The 17,134-nt window shown below is 34.9% G+C and overlaps 1 protein-coding gene across 1 annotated transcript; it reads left to right on the top strand.

The window, feature by feature from the left end:
• Nucleotides 1–7,381: 7,381 nt before the first annotated feature.
• Nucleotides 7,382–11,317, top strand: LOC110736821 (protein Rf1, mitochondrial-like). The gene has a single exon (XM_021917139.1). It carries the CDS (start codon nt 7,387–7,389, stop codon nt 9,172–9,174), a length of 1,788 nt encoding a protein of 595 aa, XP_021772831.1. The 5' UTR covers nt 7,382–7,386; the 3' UTR covers nt 9,175–11,317.
• Nucleotides 11,318–17,134: the final 5,817 nt, after the last annotated feature.

Genomic DNA, 17,134 nt, shown 5'->3' with positions numbered 1-17,134 from the left:
TTTGGTTGCATACTTTGTGTAAATCTTAGAATTATATTTAACTTTTATATGAACAATCGAACAAAATCATATTATATTGGAAAATTCAATATAATTACTATAATCATTTATGTGATTAATATATATATATATATTGGATCATGTGAAAACCAATCTTAAGTTAAAAACTAAAAACACAAAATCTTGACCGTAGATTCAAACTCATGTTATCCGAGGGATTTTTTCCCCAGAAATTCTTGCGTGGACCTGGTCCACAATAATATTATTGTAGACCTGAGATTTATATAAACGCAGAACTAACGTTATTTGGAACATAGTGACCGTAATTTTAACATAGTATCCTTATTTTTCAACATAATAACCTTTATTAAAACTTGTGTGACCTTGAATGTTATTTTCGTTTACATTTCAAAAAATTAACCTCTTATAGCTTTTATAATGTCACAATCGCTTTTATTTCAACATATAATCTTTATTTTAATGTACTGACTTTTTTTTTATTAATAAAATAATCATAATATCTCTAATGTTAGTGGTTCACAAAATTTATGTGAACCAGGTCAATTTAAGAATTACTACGTATTATTTTTTCCCAGCCTTTTGGTTTCACTCTCCTGCATTTTCATGCATAACATTCTCTCTCCTCTCTTTTCTCTCTCCTGATTTCTACATTCTTCCTCAAACTTCATACTACTTCTCCAAAGCATAGTTGTAATTGATTCGATTCTTCATCAAATTGGTTCCTATTATTGACTACGATCTATCAAGTAAGGAAATCGTTTATAATTTTGCTTTATTTTAGCTTTTAATCAATGGTTTTTTTTTTTTTTTTTTTTTTTTTGAGTTTTTCGTTTCTGATTTTTGTTTTTTTTTCTGATTTTTTTTTATTGTTTTTTGAGTTATTATTTTGCGTTTTTCATGGTTTCTTCATATCGTTGTTTTTTGAGTAATTTCTTGAGTTTTTCGTTTCCGATTTGTGTAATTTTTTGAGTACTTTGCTTCTGTTTTTTTATTAATTTTGTAATTTTTGGCAAATTTTGTAAGTTTCATAGGAGTAATTTAACTTTATTTGAGGTATTTCATTCTTAATCGAGTTTCATATGAGTTTAATTATGTTATAATTCAACTTAATTTCTTCGTTTGGCATTCTGAGCTCATCAATTTCATCATCAAATTTTTCTACGTTAATCGATCTTTTCATTGTATATTGATCAATTTCTTAAACTTTTTACCGCTGAATTTTTTATTTTCAATTTGTGTTTGATTTTTCGGTTTAATTTTTTGAATTTGATTTCGATTTTTTCGGCTTTATTTTTTTCAATTGTGTTCGATTTTTTCATTTTAAGTTTATCAGTTTGTGCTCGATTTTTTCGGCTTAGTTAATCACTTTGTGTTCGATTTTCAATTTCATCATCAAAATTTCTGAACTTTGTGTTTTATTCGATTATTTTGATGATATTTTTCTAATTTTGCTGCATTTTATTGATGTATTTAGTCTGATTGTCAGAAATGTGATTTCCTTGCTTTTGTATTGCCGTAGAAATTGTTTATATATACAACCTATAATTGGACAGTAAGCTGCTCGTTTGTGAATGGACTGTAAGCTGCTCGTTTGTGTATAGGTGTGTGATTGGGTGAAAGTTCTGCTTGTGATTGTGAGCGTGTTGATTTCACTCCTGTGTGTTGTGATGTGCAGATATGTGATTTTGCCTATTAATGGGTTGTTATATGTTGTGTATAAGAAAGAATGTGATTAGTTAAGTTCTGCTTGTGATTGTGATTGTGAATGATATTTTGTTTAATTCTGCAGTAGATTTGTACATTTCATTTAAGATTTTATTCGAACAGTAGTGCAGATCATCCATGACAGTCTAGACATTTGAGTTATTGTTATTATTCCACTCAAAGAGTCGGAGAGTTAAATGTTAGTACCAAGTGGTCAATTGTATTGTTATCCTACTATAGACTTTCTTTTGAAGTAATGGTACCAGAATCTAAGTGCACTCCGATACGGAGCTAGACATGTATTGTTTTGTGAATCATAGCCTCATAGGCTTATATCTGTTTTTAAGAATGATTATTATAAACTTGTTACAATTATACAGTATCTAGGAAAGATGGAGCCAGTTGGGGCTTTGGGGGGTGTCTTACAAAGTTACAATAACATAGGTGAATAGTCAATAATGGTGTTTGTTTACCTTTGCTCTCTTGTTCTGGTTCGTTTGTTATTTGTTATTTTGAACTGCCATCGTTTCTTGCTGGATTGTTTATTGAAAATTCTGAGAATAATGTCTCCAATTTGTGTTCTCCTACTGACAGCTCTCTTTTTGAATGTGCATTGATCAACCATCAACCAGCAATGCCAAAAATCTTGTTGGTATGTGAAGTTTAATTTGAGTATGTAGCCTGGATCTGATTGGTGTGTGAAGCTTGATTTGAGTATGCGATATTGATTTGAGTATGCGAGGGTCCGTTTACAGAAAGAAATATTTGGAGATGTATGAGTTTAAATCTGTTGTTGCCTCTTCATGAAAATGTCTATTTCAATAAGCTTGTAGAAGCCTTATTTTTTTAGTAGAAAATATGAATCTAAAATCTGTGTTGGTTTTAAGCCTCTACGTTTTTGGCATGTTGAAAGCCTATTAGCTCAATTGGTCGAGCACCGTGTATTACGGGATGTAGGTTCGAATCCTACATAGACTTTTTTTAATACCCTTTATTTTTATATTTAGTGACCTCTCGGTAAATGGTGTCAAATTGATATAATTACCCGAAGTTTATATATAGTTACCTTATTTTTGATATAGTGACCTTAGAATCATGGAAACGTTGTAAATTTTGTTTCAGTCACCTTATTTTTGTATATGGCAATCTTTATGTAAATGTTGTTAAAATTGATGTAGTTACCTTATTTTTATATATAGTGACCTTTATTTTTGTATATAGTAACCTTTATGTAAATGGTGTCAAAAACTCAGTCGATATAGTTACCTTATTTTTGTATATAGTAACCATAATGTAAATGTTGTAAAAATTGATATAGTTACCCTATTTTTATATATAGTGACCTGTAAATATGGTCAAAATTGAAATAGTTATCCTATTTTTGTATATAGTGACCTCTGTTTTTTGTTTTCACCATAAGCCATGTTTCAGCGGAACCTCCCATATCTATCCAAAAGTAAAATAAATTCAACTAAATTTTCATATAATGCCGCTCAAAGTGTGTCAACAAAATATAAGGGCAAATGTATATGAGTTTGTGTATGGGTACTAATCCAAGCTAATATTTTCATTCATTTATATAAAACCTTATAGTATCTAATTTCTATTACTATTTTATACAATCCAATTCAATCTTTACGTATTTGGTAAAAGTATAAATTAAAATTCAAGTTATTTTATTACAAATATTATTTTCGGATAAATTACTGTTGAATTTACAACATTATATATAATTAATTTATTGTAACCTGTAATTATGACACAGTGACTTAACCTAATTAACCAAATATTGAAAAATAAAAACACTTTTTTTTTTCCCTTTCTATTCCCTTCCCTTCTCACACCTAAAACACAGTAAATAGTTACCTCCTTGAGGAATTCGCCACCATTGATGAGCACCAAATCCGTCCACCTCTTTGCTGTTGTAGATGGGCAAAACCAATTTGATTCTGGGTTTAAAGTCACTCAAAAAGGGTAAATTTTCTTTCTTTCTCTCTTACCCAGAAATTTCTACCTTTCAATTTCACTTTCGAAATTTTGATCATTTTAATCCTGCTAATAAAACCCATTTCTTGTATAAAATTTCTGCAAATGGGTTTCATTCTAATTCTATTATTAGTAACTCTGAAAGTAGTGTAACTAGTTTGGAATGCTTCATAAACATATTTGATAAGCTGATTGATGATCGCCCTTTACCTCCCATTGCCACATTTACTTCAATTTTGAAATCAATTCTTAAAGTTAGACATTATTCTGCCGCAATTCCCCTCTTTAAGAAGTTGTGTTTGTTGCATGATCAAATTTTGCCTGATTTGTAGGGGTGTACAAAAATTGGCCCGAACCTGAAACCGGACCTGAACCGACCTGAACCGGACCGGACCTGACCCGGACCTGTTGATTCAGGTCCGGTCCCGGTTCTTAAAAATCCAGGTTCCCGGTCCCGGTCCGGACCCGGTCCAAACCCGGGGTTTTCAGGTCCGGACCTGAAACCCGGGAAATCGTAATTAAAAAAAAAAAAAAAAAAAAAAAAAAAAAAACAAGAAAATATCTGATTCTCTCAGCCTCCCTCAATCTCTTTCATATTTTTAAGTTCTAACCCTAACTCCCTAAGCCCAAACTCTCAGCCTCCCTCAATCTCAACTTCTCAACGCGGTTGTCCGGCTGTCCCAACTCGCTCCGGCCACCGCCCACTGCCGACACCTCCCTCATTCTCTCAGGCGATGCACACCGATAATATCTGGTAAGTATTTGCTTATAATTTTGGTATTTTTAATTCGAAATAATAAATTAAGTGTGAGAATTTATAAGTTTATTCTTGTTTCAAATTTTCAATTGCTTTTAATGATTGTTTGATGTTTGCATGTTGAATTTCTTATTTTTAGTTCATCTCTTTCGAATTTCTGTTTTTTTTTTTTTTTGGTTTTTTTGAGTTTAGGGTTCATAAGAATTAAGAAGTTTAGGGTTTAGGGTTCAAGTGCGAAATTTAGTTCGAAATTTTGTGTTTATTATGATTATTAAGATTAATTTAGTGCGAAAATTTGTGTGGTAGGGTGGGTTGGGGTGGGGTTATGGTGGGGTTACGGTGGTACGGTTCTGGTGTGTGGGGGTTAAGGGTTAAGGGGTGGCAGTGGGGTGGGGTGGGGTGGGTTGGGGTGGTGAGCTGGGGTTTTTGGGATGGCTGGATGGAAAATTGTGAATGTTGATGGGGTTGTCGGGAGTGGAGATGGGGTTTTCGTGGTGGCTGGTAGGGTCACCGAGAGTGGAGATGGGTTTTCGGGGTGGCTGGGTGGTGTTTTGGATTGGAGGGGGTTTTGGAGTGGTTGAGTGAGGTTATTCCGGCGGGAATGGAATTTGTGGGGTGGATTCCATGGTTGGAGTGTCAGGGAAGGCGGCTAGGGGTGGGGCTGCCAATGAAGCTGGTTGTGTTGTGTTGTGTGGGCAGTGGTGGATCTGGGTATTGACATAAATTTCAGAAAGTTGGTTGTGTTGTGTTGTGTTGTGTTGTGTGGGCAATGCCTCTCTCATTTTTTTCTTAACATAAATTTCAGAAAGTTGAAAGTATTTCTAATGTGTATTGATATTTCTAATGTGTATATATGGACACTTTTTAAGCTAACTTATACTTTAAAATTTGTGTTTATTCCTGCTAGGCTGCTAAAAGTATGGACTCAGATTATTAAGATTAAACAAGTTGGCTAACCTGTGTGTAGTTCAGGGGTTCTTATTTTTGTTTTTATTCTTGCAGGGAGTGAAGGAAGTCAAGGAACCACGGATTCTTATTCTTGCAATGTAAGTTGCTCTTAAATTTTTTTATAAAATGGTATGTGTATTAGTGTATATAATTGTTACTTTAAAATTACTTATATTGTATATAATTATATTGTAGATGGAGAGCTCTCAATCCAAACGGTCTACTTCTTTTTCTGAACAAACGTCACAGCCACTTTATGAAAAGGATATGGAAGAATTGCAATCTACTTTGCCTCCTGATAAGAAGCTAAAAGCGGGGCGGGAATATATATGGAACAGAAAAAGTAAGAGGAAAGCTGAGTATTGGAAATATTACTTAGAGTACGTCGAGAATGGAAAACTACGAGCTGAATGTAAGTTCTGTCCTAAAACTTTTGCTGCTGATGGTAATCTTAATGGTTCAAAAAATGTTAAAAACCATGCAGAATCATGTCTCGGTAATCCTATTAATATAGAAAAAGAAAAGGGCAAAGAAAAGCAAACTAAATTGTATTTTGATCAAGAACATGAGAGTAGTGAATTAAAGTGTGGGAGTAGGATTATTAACTTGAATGATGTTAGAGAGGCATTGATTCACATGATTATTGTTGATGAGTTACCATTTAAGCATGTGGAAAAACCCGGTTTTAGGCACTTTGTTCAAGTTGCATGTCCACAATTTCACATTCCATCTCGTGTTACCATTGCTCGTGATTGTTTAAAGTTGTATTATAGTGAAAAAGAGAAATTGAGAGAAATGTTTAAGACATGTCAAAGAATTTCTGTGACCACTGATACTTGGACTTCAATACAAAGAATTAATTATATGTGTCTTACAGCTCATTTCATTGATAATGACTGGAAATTGAATAAAAAGATCATAAATTTTTGTCCAATTTCTAGTCATAAGGGAGAGGCTATTGGAAAAGCAGTTGAGGCATGTTTAGAGTATTGGGGTATTGATGATAAACTTTTTACTGTCACTGTTGATAATGCTTCTTCAAATGATGTTGCTTGTACGGGAGGTCGTACTCTAGATCCATTTCGGAGTTCTTTAACTCCTAAGGTAATGCATCGTTATCTTTTTATTTTATAAAATCAAGTTTGTTTATATCTTAATATGACTTTGTTTATACATATTTGTGTAATATTTTTGTATTGAAGATGGTTCAAGCGTTATTTTGCACACAAGATTGGCTTAGAGCTAAGGAAGTGCCAATTGTTGATGTGGAAGAAAATTTGAAAGAGTTAGAGGAAATAGAGAAAGGTAGTAATAATTTTATGTATTTGAAATTTTGTTACACCAAATTTATTATTTCATTGTTATCAATCATTAATATATTCTATATTGTATTTTATTTAGAGGTGCAACGTGGTGAATCTAACGATGTAGACGATGAAGTTGTTTTCGTGGACTCATTAGTGTGAATCACGCGATCAAAGGGAAAACAACTCGTTGGAGAATTTATGTATTCCTAGTACTTGAGAGTTGAGACTTAAGAGAATTTATGTAATTTTATGAGTTTTCGTGGACTTATTTGTATTTTCGGTGGACTCATTTGTATTTTTGGTGTTTGAGAATCGGGACTTTATAGACTTTATGTAGTTTTGTAATTGATAATTTTGGTTTGTATGTAATTATTAAATTATGCAACAGGTCTAAAAATCACAAAACAGGTCCATATGCAGGTCCAACAGGTTTTGTATTAAAAAAAAACAAAAAACGAAAAAGACACAAAACAGGTCCATTCAAGTCCAAACCCGGACCGGATCTGATTTTTCAGGTCTGGCCCGGAACCGGACCTGTTAATTCAGGTCCGGTCCCCGGTCCTCATAATTACCCAATTCAGGTCCCCGGTCCAAACAGGTCCGGTCCAGGTCCGGTCCGGTTTTGGACCGGTGTACACCCCTACTGATTTGTGTGCTCTGAACATGAATATTGAGTGTTATTGCCGCTTAAATCAAGTCGATTTGGGGTTTTCTCTTCTGGGTAAGATCATCAAGCTAGGTTATGAGCCTGACATTGTAACATTCACCAATTTGATTCATGGATTATGTGCCATCAAGAATGGTGTTGATGCTGTTAAGCTTTTTTACAAAGTTATTGATCTGGGTTTACAGCTGGATTTATATACTTATAGAGCTTTAATTAAGTGTTTGTTTAAAACCGGGCGAAATGCTGATGCATTGAAGTTGCTTAGGATGAGAAGACTAATGGGTTGCAAACCCGATATTGGGATATATCATATGATTATGTATGGCTTTTGTAAGGACAACCTATTGTCTCAGGCTTCGGAACTATTCTCTGTAATGATCAGTGATGGTGTCTTGCCTACTGTCACCACTTACAACCTGTTAATATGGGGACACGGTAAGTTGGGGCAATGGGATGAGGTATGGAGGTTATTGCGAGAAATGATTGATGCCGGAATTTCGCCTAATATATACTTGTATAATATTTTAATCGGTAGGCTTAGTAAAGAAGTGAGGATGAAAGAAGTGGAGCGTGTTTTTGATATGATGATCGATTCTTGTCATGTTCCAGACACTGTCACTTACAACTCCCTGATCGATGGATATTGTAAGGAAGGCTTGATCGATAAAGCAATGCAGACTTTTGACACTATGCTTGATATGGGCTGTACACCTAATGTTGTAACCTACAACTCCTTAATCGATGGATATTGTAAGAAGGGTTTGATCGATAAAGCAATGCAGACTTTTGACACTATGCTTGATATGGGTTGTACACCTAATGTTGTAACCTACACCTCCTTAATCGATGGATATTGTAAGAAGGGTTTGATCGATAAAGCAATGCAGACTTTTGACACTATGCTTGATATGGGTTGTACACCTAATGTTGTAACCTACACCTCCTTAATCGATGGATATTGTAAGAAGGGTTTGATCGATAAAGCAACGCAGACTTTTGACACTATGCTTGATATGGGTTGTACACCTGATGTTGTAACCTACAGCTCCGTGATCGATGGATATTGTAAGAAGGGTTTGATCGATAAAGCAACGCAGACTTTTGACGCTATGCTTGATATGGGTTGTACACCTGATGTTGTAACCTACAACTCCGTGATCGATGGATATTGTAAGAAGGGTTTGATCGATAAAGCAATGCAGACTTTTGACACTATGCTTGATATGGGTTGTACACCTAATGTTGTAACCTACAACTCCTTAATCGATGGATATTGTAAGAAGGGTTTGATCGATAAAGCAATGCAGACTTTTGACACTATGCTTGATATGGGTTGTACACCTAATGTTGTAACCTACGGCTCCTTTATCGAAGGATATTGTAAGAAGGGTTTGATCGATAAAGCAATGCAGACTTTTGACACTATGCTTGATATGGGTTGTACACCTGATGTTGTAACCTACAACTCCTTAATCGATGGATATTGTAAAAAAGGTTTGATTGATAAAGCAATGCAGACTTTTGACACTATGCTTGATATAGGTTGTACACCTAATGTTGTAACCTACAGCTCCTTGATCAATGGATATTGTAAGAAAGGTTTGATGGATGAAGCACTGCAGATTCTGGATACTATGCTTAGTAAGGGTTGTGCACCTAATGTTGTAACCTACAGCTCCTTGATTAATGGATTTTGTAAGCAAAGAGGGATGGATGATGCCATGCGTCTATTTAAAGAGATGTCTAGTAAAAGGCAAACTCCAGATGCAATCACTTACACTTAAGGATTTTGCAAGGTCAAAGAAGTCAGAATCGCGCTTTCTCTTTTTTGTAAGATGCAAACTAGTGGTTATGTTCCTGATCTTGTCATTTATAATATTTTGTTACATGGTCTTTGCAAAGACCATCAGCCTAAAGATGCTATCAAACTCTTCAGGGAAATGATTGATCACAGAATAGTGCCTAATACAAGTATTCAAAAATACAACCGCCTCATTAACAGCATTGAACGATGCTCAACTTGATGATCTGATGCTATTTCTCTAGCAAATTGTCACACTTAAACATGTAGCTTAGTTTTATACACAAAATAAGTTCAGAAGTTCTGTGTAAGGCTGGACTTGTAGCTGAGGCTGGAGGAGTTAATCTGAAAACTGAATGCAATTGGCTGCTTGCATAGTTGCATGACTACTAACCATCAGCAAGAAGGTACTGCAATTCAACGGCTAGAAATGGTGGTTCAAAGGGGGTCCGGTGTACTCCTAAGTTCTTCCTTGATAGGTGACTTGTTGACTTGTTCTGGGTTATTAACTCCATCCTCAATCCAATAGATTCCTCGAATTCATCTTGGGATAGATATCTAAATCTCTGAATTTGAAGTCTTTCAAGGGTGTGGCAGATGAAGTACCAGTTTAGTATATGTGCCAGAAGTTGCATGGGTATTCAACTATTCTCTGCTTGAAAGAACTTTTTATGTGACTGATTCATTTTTTGTCATCCTCTTTGAACTGAAGCATTATGAGTTTCAGGATAATTATAGATATACTAGACTGCTCCTTTAAACATATTGTGAGAATAACCTATAAGCATCAGCAATATACTTATATACATGGTCTGTTTATTCTGTATATACCACCCTTAGCCTTCAGCCTTAGAGTCACAATCAGTCTACTCATGCTAAAATGGCGTCTTCATCAATTTCCCTCCATAGCTAGTACTGCTCGTCTATTTCGTCTTCAGCCTTAGAGTAGAGAGATATATCAAATACAAAGTACTCCGTAATCCGTATATACCCAAGAACTCAACCTCAGTACTTCATGAGTCTTGTATCATTTGAAGCAATACGAATAGTCGAGTTAACAAACAGTTCTTCGGACATTGCTAGAAATAATCTGGTAAAATAAAACAATTTAGGTCAGAGAAAATTCAAAATCTCCAGATTCGCCATGTCTGTTGATGGCCTTCTGTGATCAATCTTCCATGGCCAAAACTCTCTCTCTTCCTATTACTGCCCTTCATCTTCTTCTCATCTTCCTCCATTCCCTCTTATAATAATTAATTTATTGATTATATCAACAATTCTCCCAATTTCTAGGAAGAAATCAAAATCCCTCCAAATTTTCGCAATTCTACAATCTGGGTTTTTCTCAGAACCTTAAAAAAATCTTACCCAGTTCATCAAAAATCAATTATCAGTGAAAAATTGGGGCAAAAACATGGCTTCTGTATTGGTTTATCATGTGGTGGGTGATCTGACGGTGGCAAAACCGGAGTTGGTGGAGTTTATTGAGACGGAGACGGTGGAGGCGGCGATAAAAGCGATTGGAGAATCAACAGAGGGTGGAATTCCGGTTTGGAGAAGGAAACCTCAAAAGGGTATGACTGAATATAGTGAAATGAGGTTGCAAAGATTTGTGGGTATTCTTAATTCCTTTGGATATTGTGGCTTTTTTGGCAAAAGATTGGTGTTTGCAGGATCAGGAGAAAGCTATGAAAACCCCGGTTCCTGAGGTTGTTGTTCCTAATAATTCCCTACTTAAGGAAGTGGATCCTGCTACAAGGTTTGAATTTTGATGTTATTTGATTTAGTTTTTCAAGGTTTTATTGTGATTGATTGTTTTAATGCACCTTCATTGTGAGATGTTTTGGTTTTTGATCCACGTAGGCTTAGGCAACGATGTAAACGTAATTTGATCTTAAGTAGTTGGCATCCCACTTATAACTTTGCTCATTATGTTTCTTGTTTCAATCATTTGTTGGGTTTGATTTTACTCATTTATAGACCAAATGTGTAGTGTATACTAGTCACTTAAGGTGGTGATGTATATATGATTTGATCCAAGATACCAACCCCCAATGCTTTTAAAGAACTTGAGTACTATGTACGGATTAGTTGACAATTTGACATCCACTAATAAAGTAATAAGTGTGCCTTTTATGATTAATTTTGCAATTATTTGTCTGATTTGATTTGGTTCAATTTTAGAGGTCATTTTGCAACCCTCGTTGCTTGATGTTAAGTCAGGGATTGGTTTTCTCCATACTGACTGTAGTATAATTTTGAGACATTTGAGTTGACAATCTATATTATGAAGGTGTCATGTTCTTACTATCCTTTGATCTGATCCTGATTTTACTTGTCTTGGATGGTTTTGTTGATTTTGTTTATGTGATTTGTGTCATCAATGTATCAAGTACGTAAGAATTATTTTCAGTACAGTTTGATACTAATGATCAATCCTAGTTTATTTCAAATTTGTTTAATTTTTTTTACGGCTATTTCACCAAATGCCACTGAGCACTTTAATAATTCACCGAATGTCGGCTTTCAAAATTCACCAAATGCCACCGAGTTTTAATAAAATTCAGCGAGTGCCATTAATGACTGACGGCCGTTAGTTGACCCCACCACTTGCCACGTGTCACCTTCTGATTGGTCCGTTTTTAAAAAAAAAAATTAAACAAAAACTTAAAAAAAAACCAAAAATATTTAAAAATATTACAAAAAATAATAATAAAAAAAAACACCACCCTGCCACCACCTTTCCCACCACCCTGCCACCATTCCCTCTCCCCCTCCCCTTCACGCAACTCCCCTCTCCCCCAGCCCTGAAACCGGCCAGCCGGCGTACAGCTCACCCACTGCCGGCCGACCACCTCCTGTTACCTAGACCTCCCCTTACCCCTCGCGCCACCCATCCAAATGAAACCCTAACTTCCGATCACCCTAACCCGTTATGCAGCCCAATTCCACCCCTTCCTAACCACCGCAGCCAACCTCCACCACCAAAAACTCCCACAAATCGCAGCAACCCTTTTCTTCTCAAATAGCAGCGAACGTCAACCTTGCTGTCGTTCCCAATCCCCGCACCAACAATAAAAGCCCCGCCGCATCACCAATTCCCTATTTGCGCATCAAGTCACAACCAACGCCACAAATTACCACCAATCCGCCACCCTTAATCAACAATTCGCCACCAATTTCAACAATTTTGCCCTCAATCGTTAATTTTGTTGAGATTCGTGATTGACGGTGATGGGCCTAATGCGTGAAGCTAAAGAACAGAGCAGCCACATTAAAGAAGACAAGGACCCCACCCACGAAACCCCAATGGTGGTTTAGAAGTTGGGAAGTTTTCAAGCGTTTAAAGGGAGGGGGTGCGGTTTCGGGGTGGTGGAGGAAGGGGGTGGGGTTTTGGGTCGCGACGGGGGAATAGGAGGGGAAAGGGAGGGGGGCCGGCGGCTGTCGGCACGCCTGCCGATGCAGGTCCCGGCAGTAGGGGTTCGGGGACCGGCGGCATGGCCGGGGTGGTGGCTGCTGGGGTTTGGGGTTTTTTTTATTTTTATTATTATTATTTGTAATTTTTAAAAATATTTTTGGTTTTTTTTTTTATTTTTTTAAATTTTTTTTTAAAAACGAACCAATCAGAAGGTGACACGTGGCAAGTGGTGGGGTCAACTAACGGTTAACTAACGGCCGTCAATCATTAATGGCACTCGGTGAATTTATTTAAAACTCGGTGGCATTTGGTGAATTTTGAAAACTTTGATGGCATTTGGTGAATTATTAAAGTGCTCAGTGACATTTGGTGAAATAGCCGTAAATCTAGTGATTTCTGTCTTGTGGACATATTAATTAATGAAAATCATATTTCATTGAAAACAAATTATAAATTGAATGCCAATATAATACTAAGTATGGATTAACAATACAACAAATTATTAAACTGAATGATAATACCGTAAAGATTTAAGATTGCTTTTGACACCCTAGAAAATACGGATTAGCATACAACAAATTATTAAACTGTATGTCAACACTCAATACTCGTATCAATCTTTAGCTTCGCATAACATACATATACTAAATTGCTAATTATACGCAAATAGTTTCATAATAGAAAATCAGCAAGCAAAGCTTGAGATAATCATACATATAAATATTATTAATGCCATATTGCCATTGTCTCAGCGATTAGATCACTTAATGACCAGGATGGTTGTATCCGCCACGACCCAGATTCTCTTCATAAGCACCTTTCTCTAGTGGTGGTGGAGTTTTCCGAGGAGGGCAGCGACGACATATCGGGCCAACTTCTACAACCGTGGCATCATTTTTCCCTACGGAGTACAATATAACCTACTTTGGTTAGGGAAAATTATATTTAGACTCAGGATAATTATAAATTTATACTCGTAATTTTTTTTTTTTTTTTTTTTTTTTACACATGCTCGTAATTAAAATACCACTTTCTGAAAAAAAATAAAAATAAATTATGTGATTGCAATTAATGAACCAGTGGAGAAAACTGAATTCTTAATTTATGGCTCAAAGTATGAACGACACCTCCCAATATTTTTATCTTTTGACGAAAAAAATAAAAAATTGGGTGGTGTCGTTCATACTTTGGGCCATTCATATGCACTTTGGGCCATTGCACAAGCTGACAAGCATAACAGGGGAAATTAATAGTACTTCGTACAAGCACAGCTCCAAATTGTGGCATGCCAGTGAAATCTCCCGCACCAAATCCTATTTGCAATACTTCGTACAGTCATTTGGTAGGTTAGGTCTTAGTATAATAGTATAATAAATAAATAAATGAAGGTAGTAGTTAATCCTTACGGAGTATATTTCAAACAAAGGAAAGCTTTGTCCTACATTAGAGGTGCAATAATCTATAGTTATCTAGTTGACTAGTTCGAATGAAACATTCAAGTAAGTTGGATACGCTCAATTTTGGATGCCAACTAATCTTTTAGTATTTTAGGGTGGACAATCTCTCCACACACACAAAAAAATGATACTTAATCTAACAACTTTTGTAATAACCAAAAGTAATACACTCTCTCTATTAGACTAATAGGTTAGAGACCCTAGAGTTGGTTACATGCCAAGCTTTAAATTGTTTCACCTTAAACATCGAGTTAAGTCAGGCTAGGTCAAGACAATATATGACTCACTGAGCCAGGCTAACCCATATAATGGCCTGACCAATTGGGTCGAATATATAAAGTCGGCCTACACTTGATCAACTCTATCGACCTTAACTCCTTATGATCCACGGTGATGATCAAATAATGCATGTACGTGATGAGCTTAACAAAATTGCATGAATTTTTGTTATGGAAAGTTATAAAGATGGAGGATTGTATTACCAGTGTGTTCAACAGATTTGGGATAATCTCGAGCAGAAACTACTACTGTATGGAAGACAAGAAATAGAAGGCAAAAACATAAGAGAGCTCTTGAATAAGCCATTTCCACGAATTCACAGTTTAATGAGTTGATTTTTTTTAAAATGGCCTAGATATATCATAAAGTATAGGGATCTCACTCTTATTTATAATCTAATAAAAGTAGTTAAAAAATCTGTACAAGTCAAACACAATTTTGTACAAGTTTGAAAATATGGTATCAGTATAATAGTCCATCTATTGATGCAAGCTTTCAAAGCAATAATAAACCAATATGATAACCATAACCCTAGAGAGTGGGATGATTTTATGGTTGTCGTTTGAAAAATAACAACTATTATTTTTAAAAATTGACGGTTCAGATATTTGTTGATTTTTGAATTAATTTTAAATGCTAATATAAATAATAATAAAAAATTAATCTTCTTAGTTTAAAAATTTATATTTGATTTTCGAAAATTAATTATTAATTCAGTTTTAAATTTTCTGATTAATTTATCAATTTTTTTTTGTTTTATAATAAAAAAAAAAAAAATTTTATTTTAATCTAACATTTAAAAATCAAACAATCACAGCCGTCTATTTTTTAAAATTATGATTGTCCTGTAAAATTTTCAAGAGAGTGACGAATGATAACCCTAGAGACTGACCACAAGACAAAAAATATAGTACAAGTTTATTGAATTATGGCTTTTAGTAGGTGACAATGTTGAATTATTGCAAAGCATTTTCCTGCGCATGATAAGGGTTGTTCTTTATAGACAATAATTTCAAATATATATTTGAATTTTTATTTTGACAAGAAATATATGTTTAAATTAACAAATTTAGATTGTCAGTTTTCAATTGTAAACTGAATTCTATAAATGTTAAAGCCTAAATTATATGGCTGTGATATATGCCATGCGCAATGCTTACATCTATATATTAAGTCCATTTTCTAAATCTATACTATATATTAAAAGACGTTCCTAAAACCCTAAAGACTGACCACAAGACAAAAAATATGCAAGTATGTTGAATTATGGCTTTTAGTCGGTGACAATGTTGAATTATTGCAAAGCATTTGCCTGCGCATGCCCAACCTCTTACAACAAAAATGACTATTTAACCATCTAAACCAATTACCAACCACATTATCAATATGTAAAAAAAAGTATATAAGTGAAAAGCATAAGGTTTAATTTAAAAAAAAAAAATTAAGATACTCAAAGAAAATAAATATTCAGTGTAACTATTACCTCATACACCCTGGGAACAATAGGCCTGACAAATTCATCTATATACGTATAATACATGAAAACTATAAAACAATAATATATAACATAGACTCAGGACATCGCACGGGCTAAACACTAGTTGTTATCAATTAAAGCATGCATTAAAAGGAAACCAATAGTTAATTGGTGATTAAATGTTTAGAATTTTATCCGGATTCAATTCCTTTTTTATTTTCTGTTTGACTTATGTTTCAATATGTGTGCAACTTCCCTTCAAATGTTCATTCACCCTGGGAACAATAGGCCTGACAAATTCATCTATATACGTATAATACATGAAAACTATAAAACAATAATATATAACATAGACTCAGGACATCGCACGGGCTAAACACTAGTTGTTATCAATTAAAGCATGCATTAAAAGAAAACCAATAGTTAATTGGTGATTAAATGTTTAGAATTTTATCCGGATTCAATTCCTTTTTTATTTTCTGTTTGACTTATGTTTCAATATGTGTGCAACTTCCCTTCAAATGTTCATTCAACTTGCCAAATTGATCTGAACAGGCATGTAAACATTAATCGACCTTATCAAAAGACCTATAAACATACTACTAAGACCCCTGCATTTCCCTTATTCTGTGCTTAATACGTAGCAATATTAATTTATATATTCAACTTATACTAACCCCTTCACCCGTACTTTAACTATCAACGAAATCTTTTATCTTTCCTTTAAAAAAAAAAATAAACTATTATCATGCCAAATACGAACGCCTACAGGTAGGAATGTTACTTAAACACATAAACAGGCAACGCCGATCCGCCAAGATCCATACAGCTGAAAAAGGCGTCTTACATGGAAGGTTTGAGCTTTACCATTGTTAAATTACGCATGGGCCCGAGCAACCCAATTAGGAGGAGGAGAGTTTTTGGTCCACTTACAAGCCCAAGAAGGTTCCATCCTAAAACCAATTGGTGATAGGAGGAGTAACTCCTAAGCTTATAAAGTGGTTGATGTTCTCCCCTTTCTCCAATATGGGACAACTCACTAGTGCACACTATATGGGGTTCAACAACCATGAAATCAAGATATAAATTGTAATCAATGGGGTTGTGGGATAGTTAATTGTATCATAACCATCAATACCTAGAAATAAATTGGATGTCGAAGTTGACATCGTTACTTTTGACAAACCTAACTTTGCAAACGGGTTCCCTTACAGATGTAATAACGTTTTCAAACAGTGTTACAAGTCATAGGAATGACTCGAATGAGTAAGCAGCTGATGGAGCGAGTAGATGAGCTGGTGCAATGTACCTG

The sequence above is a fragment of the Chenopodium quinoa genome, unplaced genomic scaffold, assembly GCF_001683475.1.
Source record: "Chenopodium quinoa cultivar QQ74 unplaced genomic scaffold, ASM168347v1, whole genome shotgun sequence".
NCBI classification, from domain to species: domain Eukaryota; kingdom Viridiplantae; phylum Streptophyta; class Magnoliopsida; order Caryophyllales; family Amaranthaceae; genus Chenopodium; species Chenopodium quinoa.
The sequence above is the reverse complement of the archived record's forward strand: the minus strand, read 5'-3'. Positions and strand labels throughout refer to the sequence as shown.

Coding starts and splice junctions, on each gene's coding strand:
- LOC110736821 (XM_021917139.1), top strand. CDS start 7,387: ATGAATATTGAGTGTTATTGCCGCTTAAATCAAGTCGATTTGGGGTTT.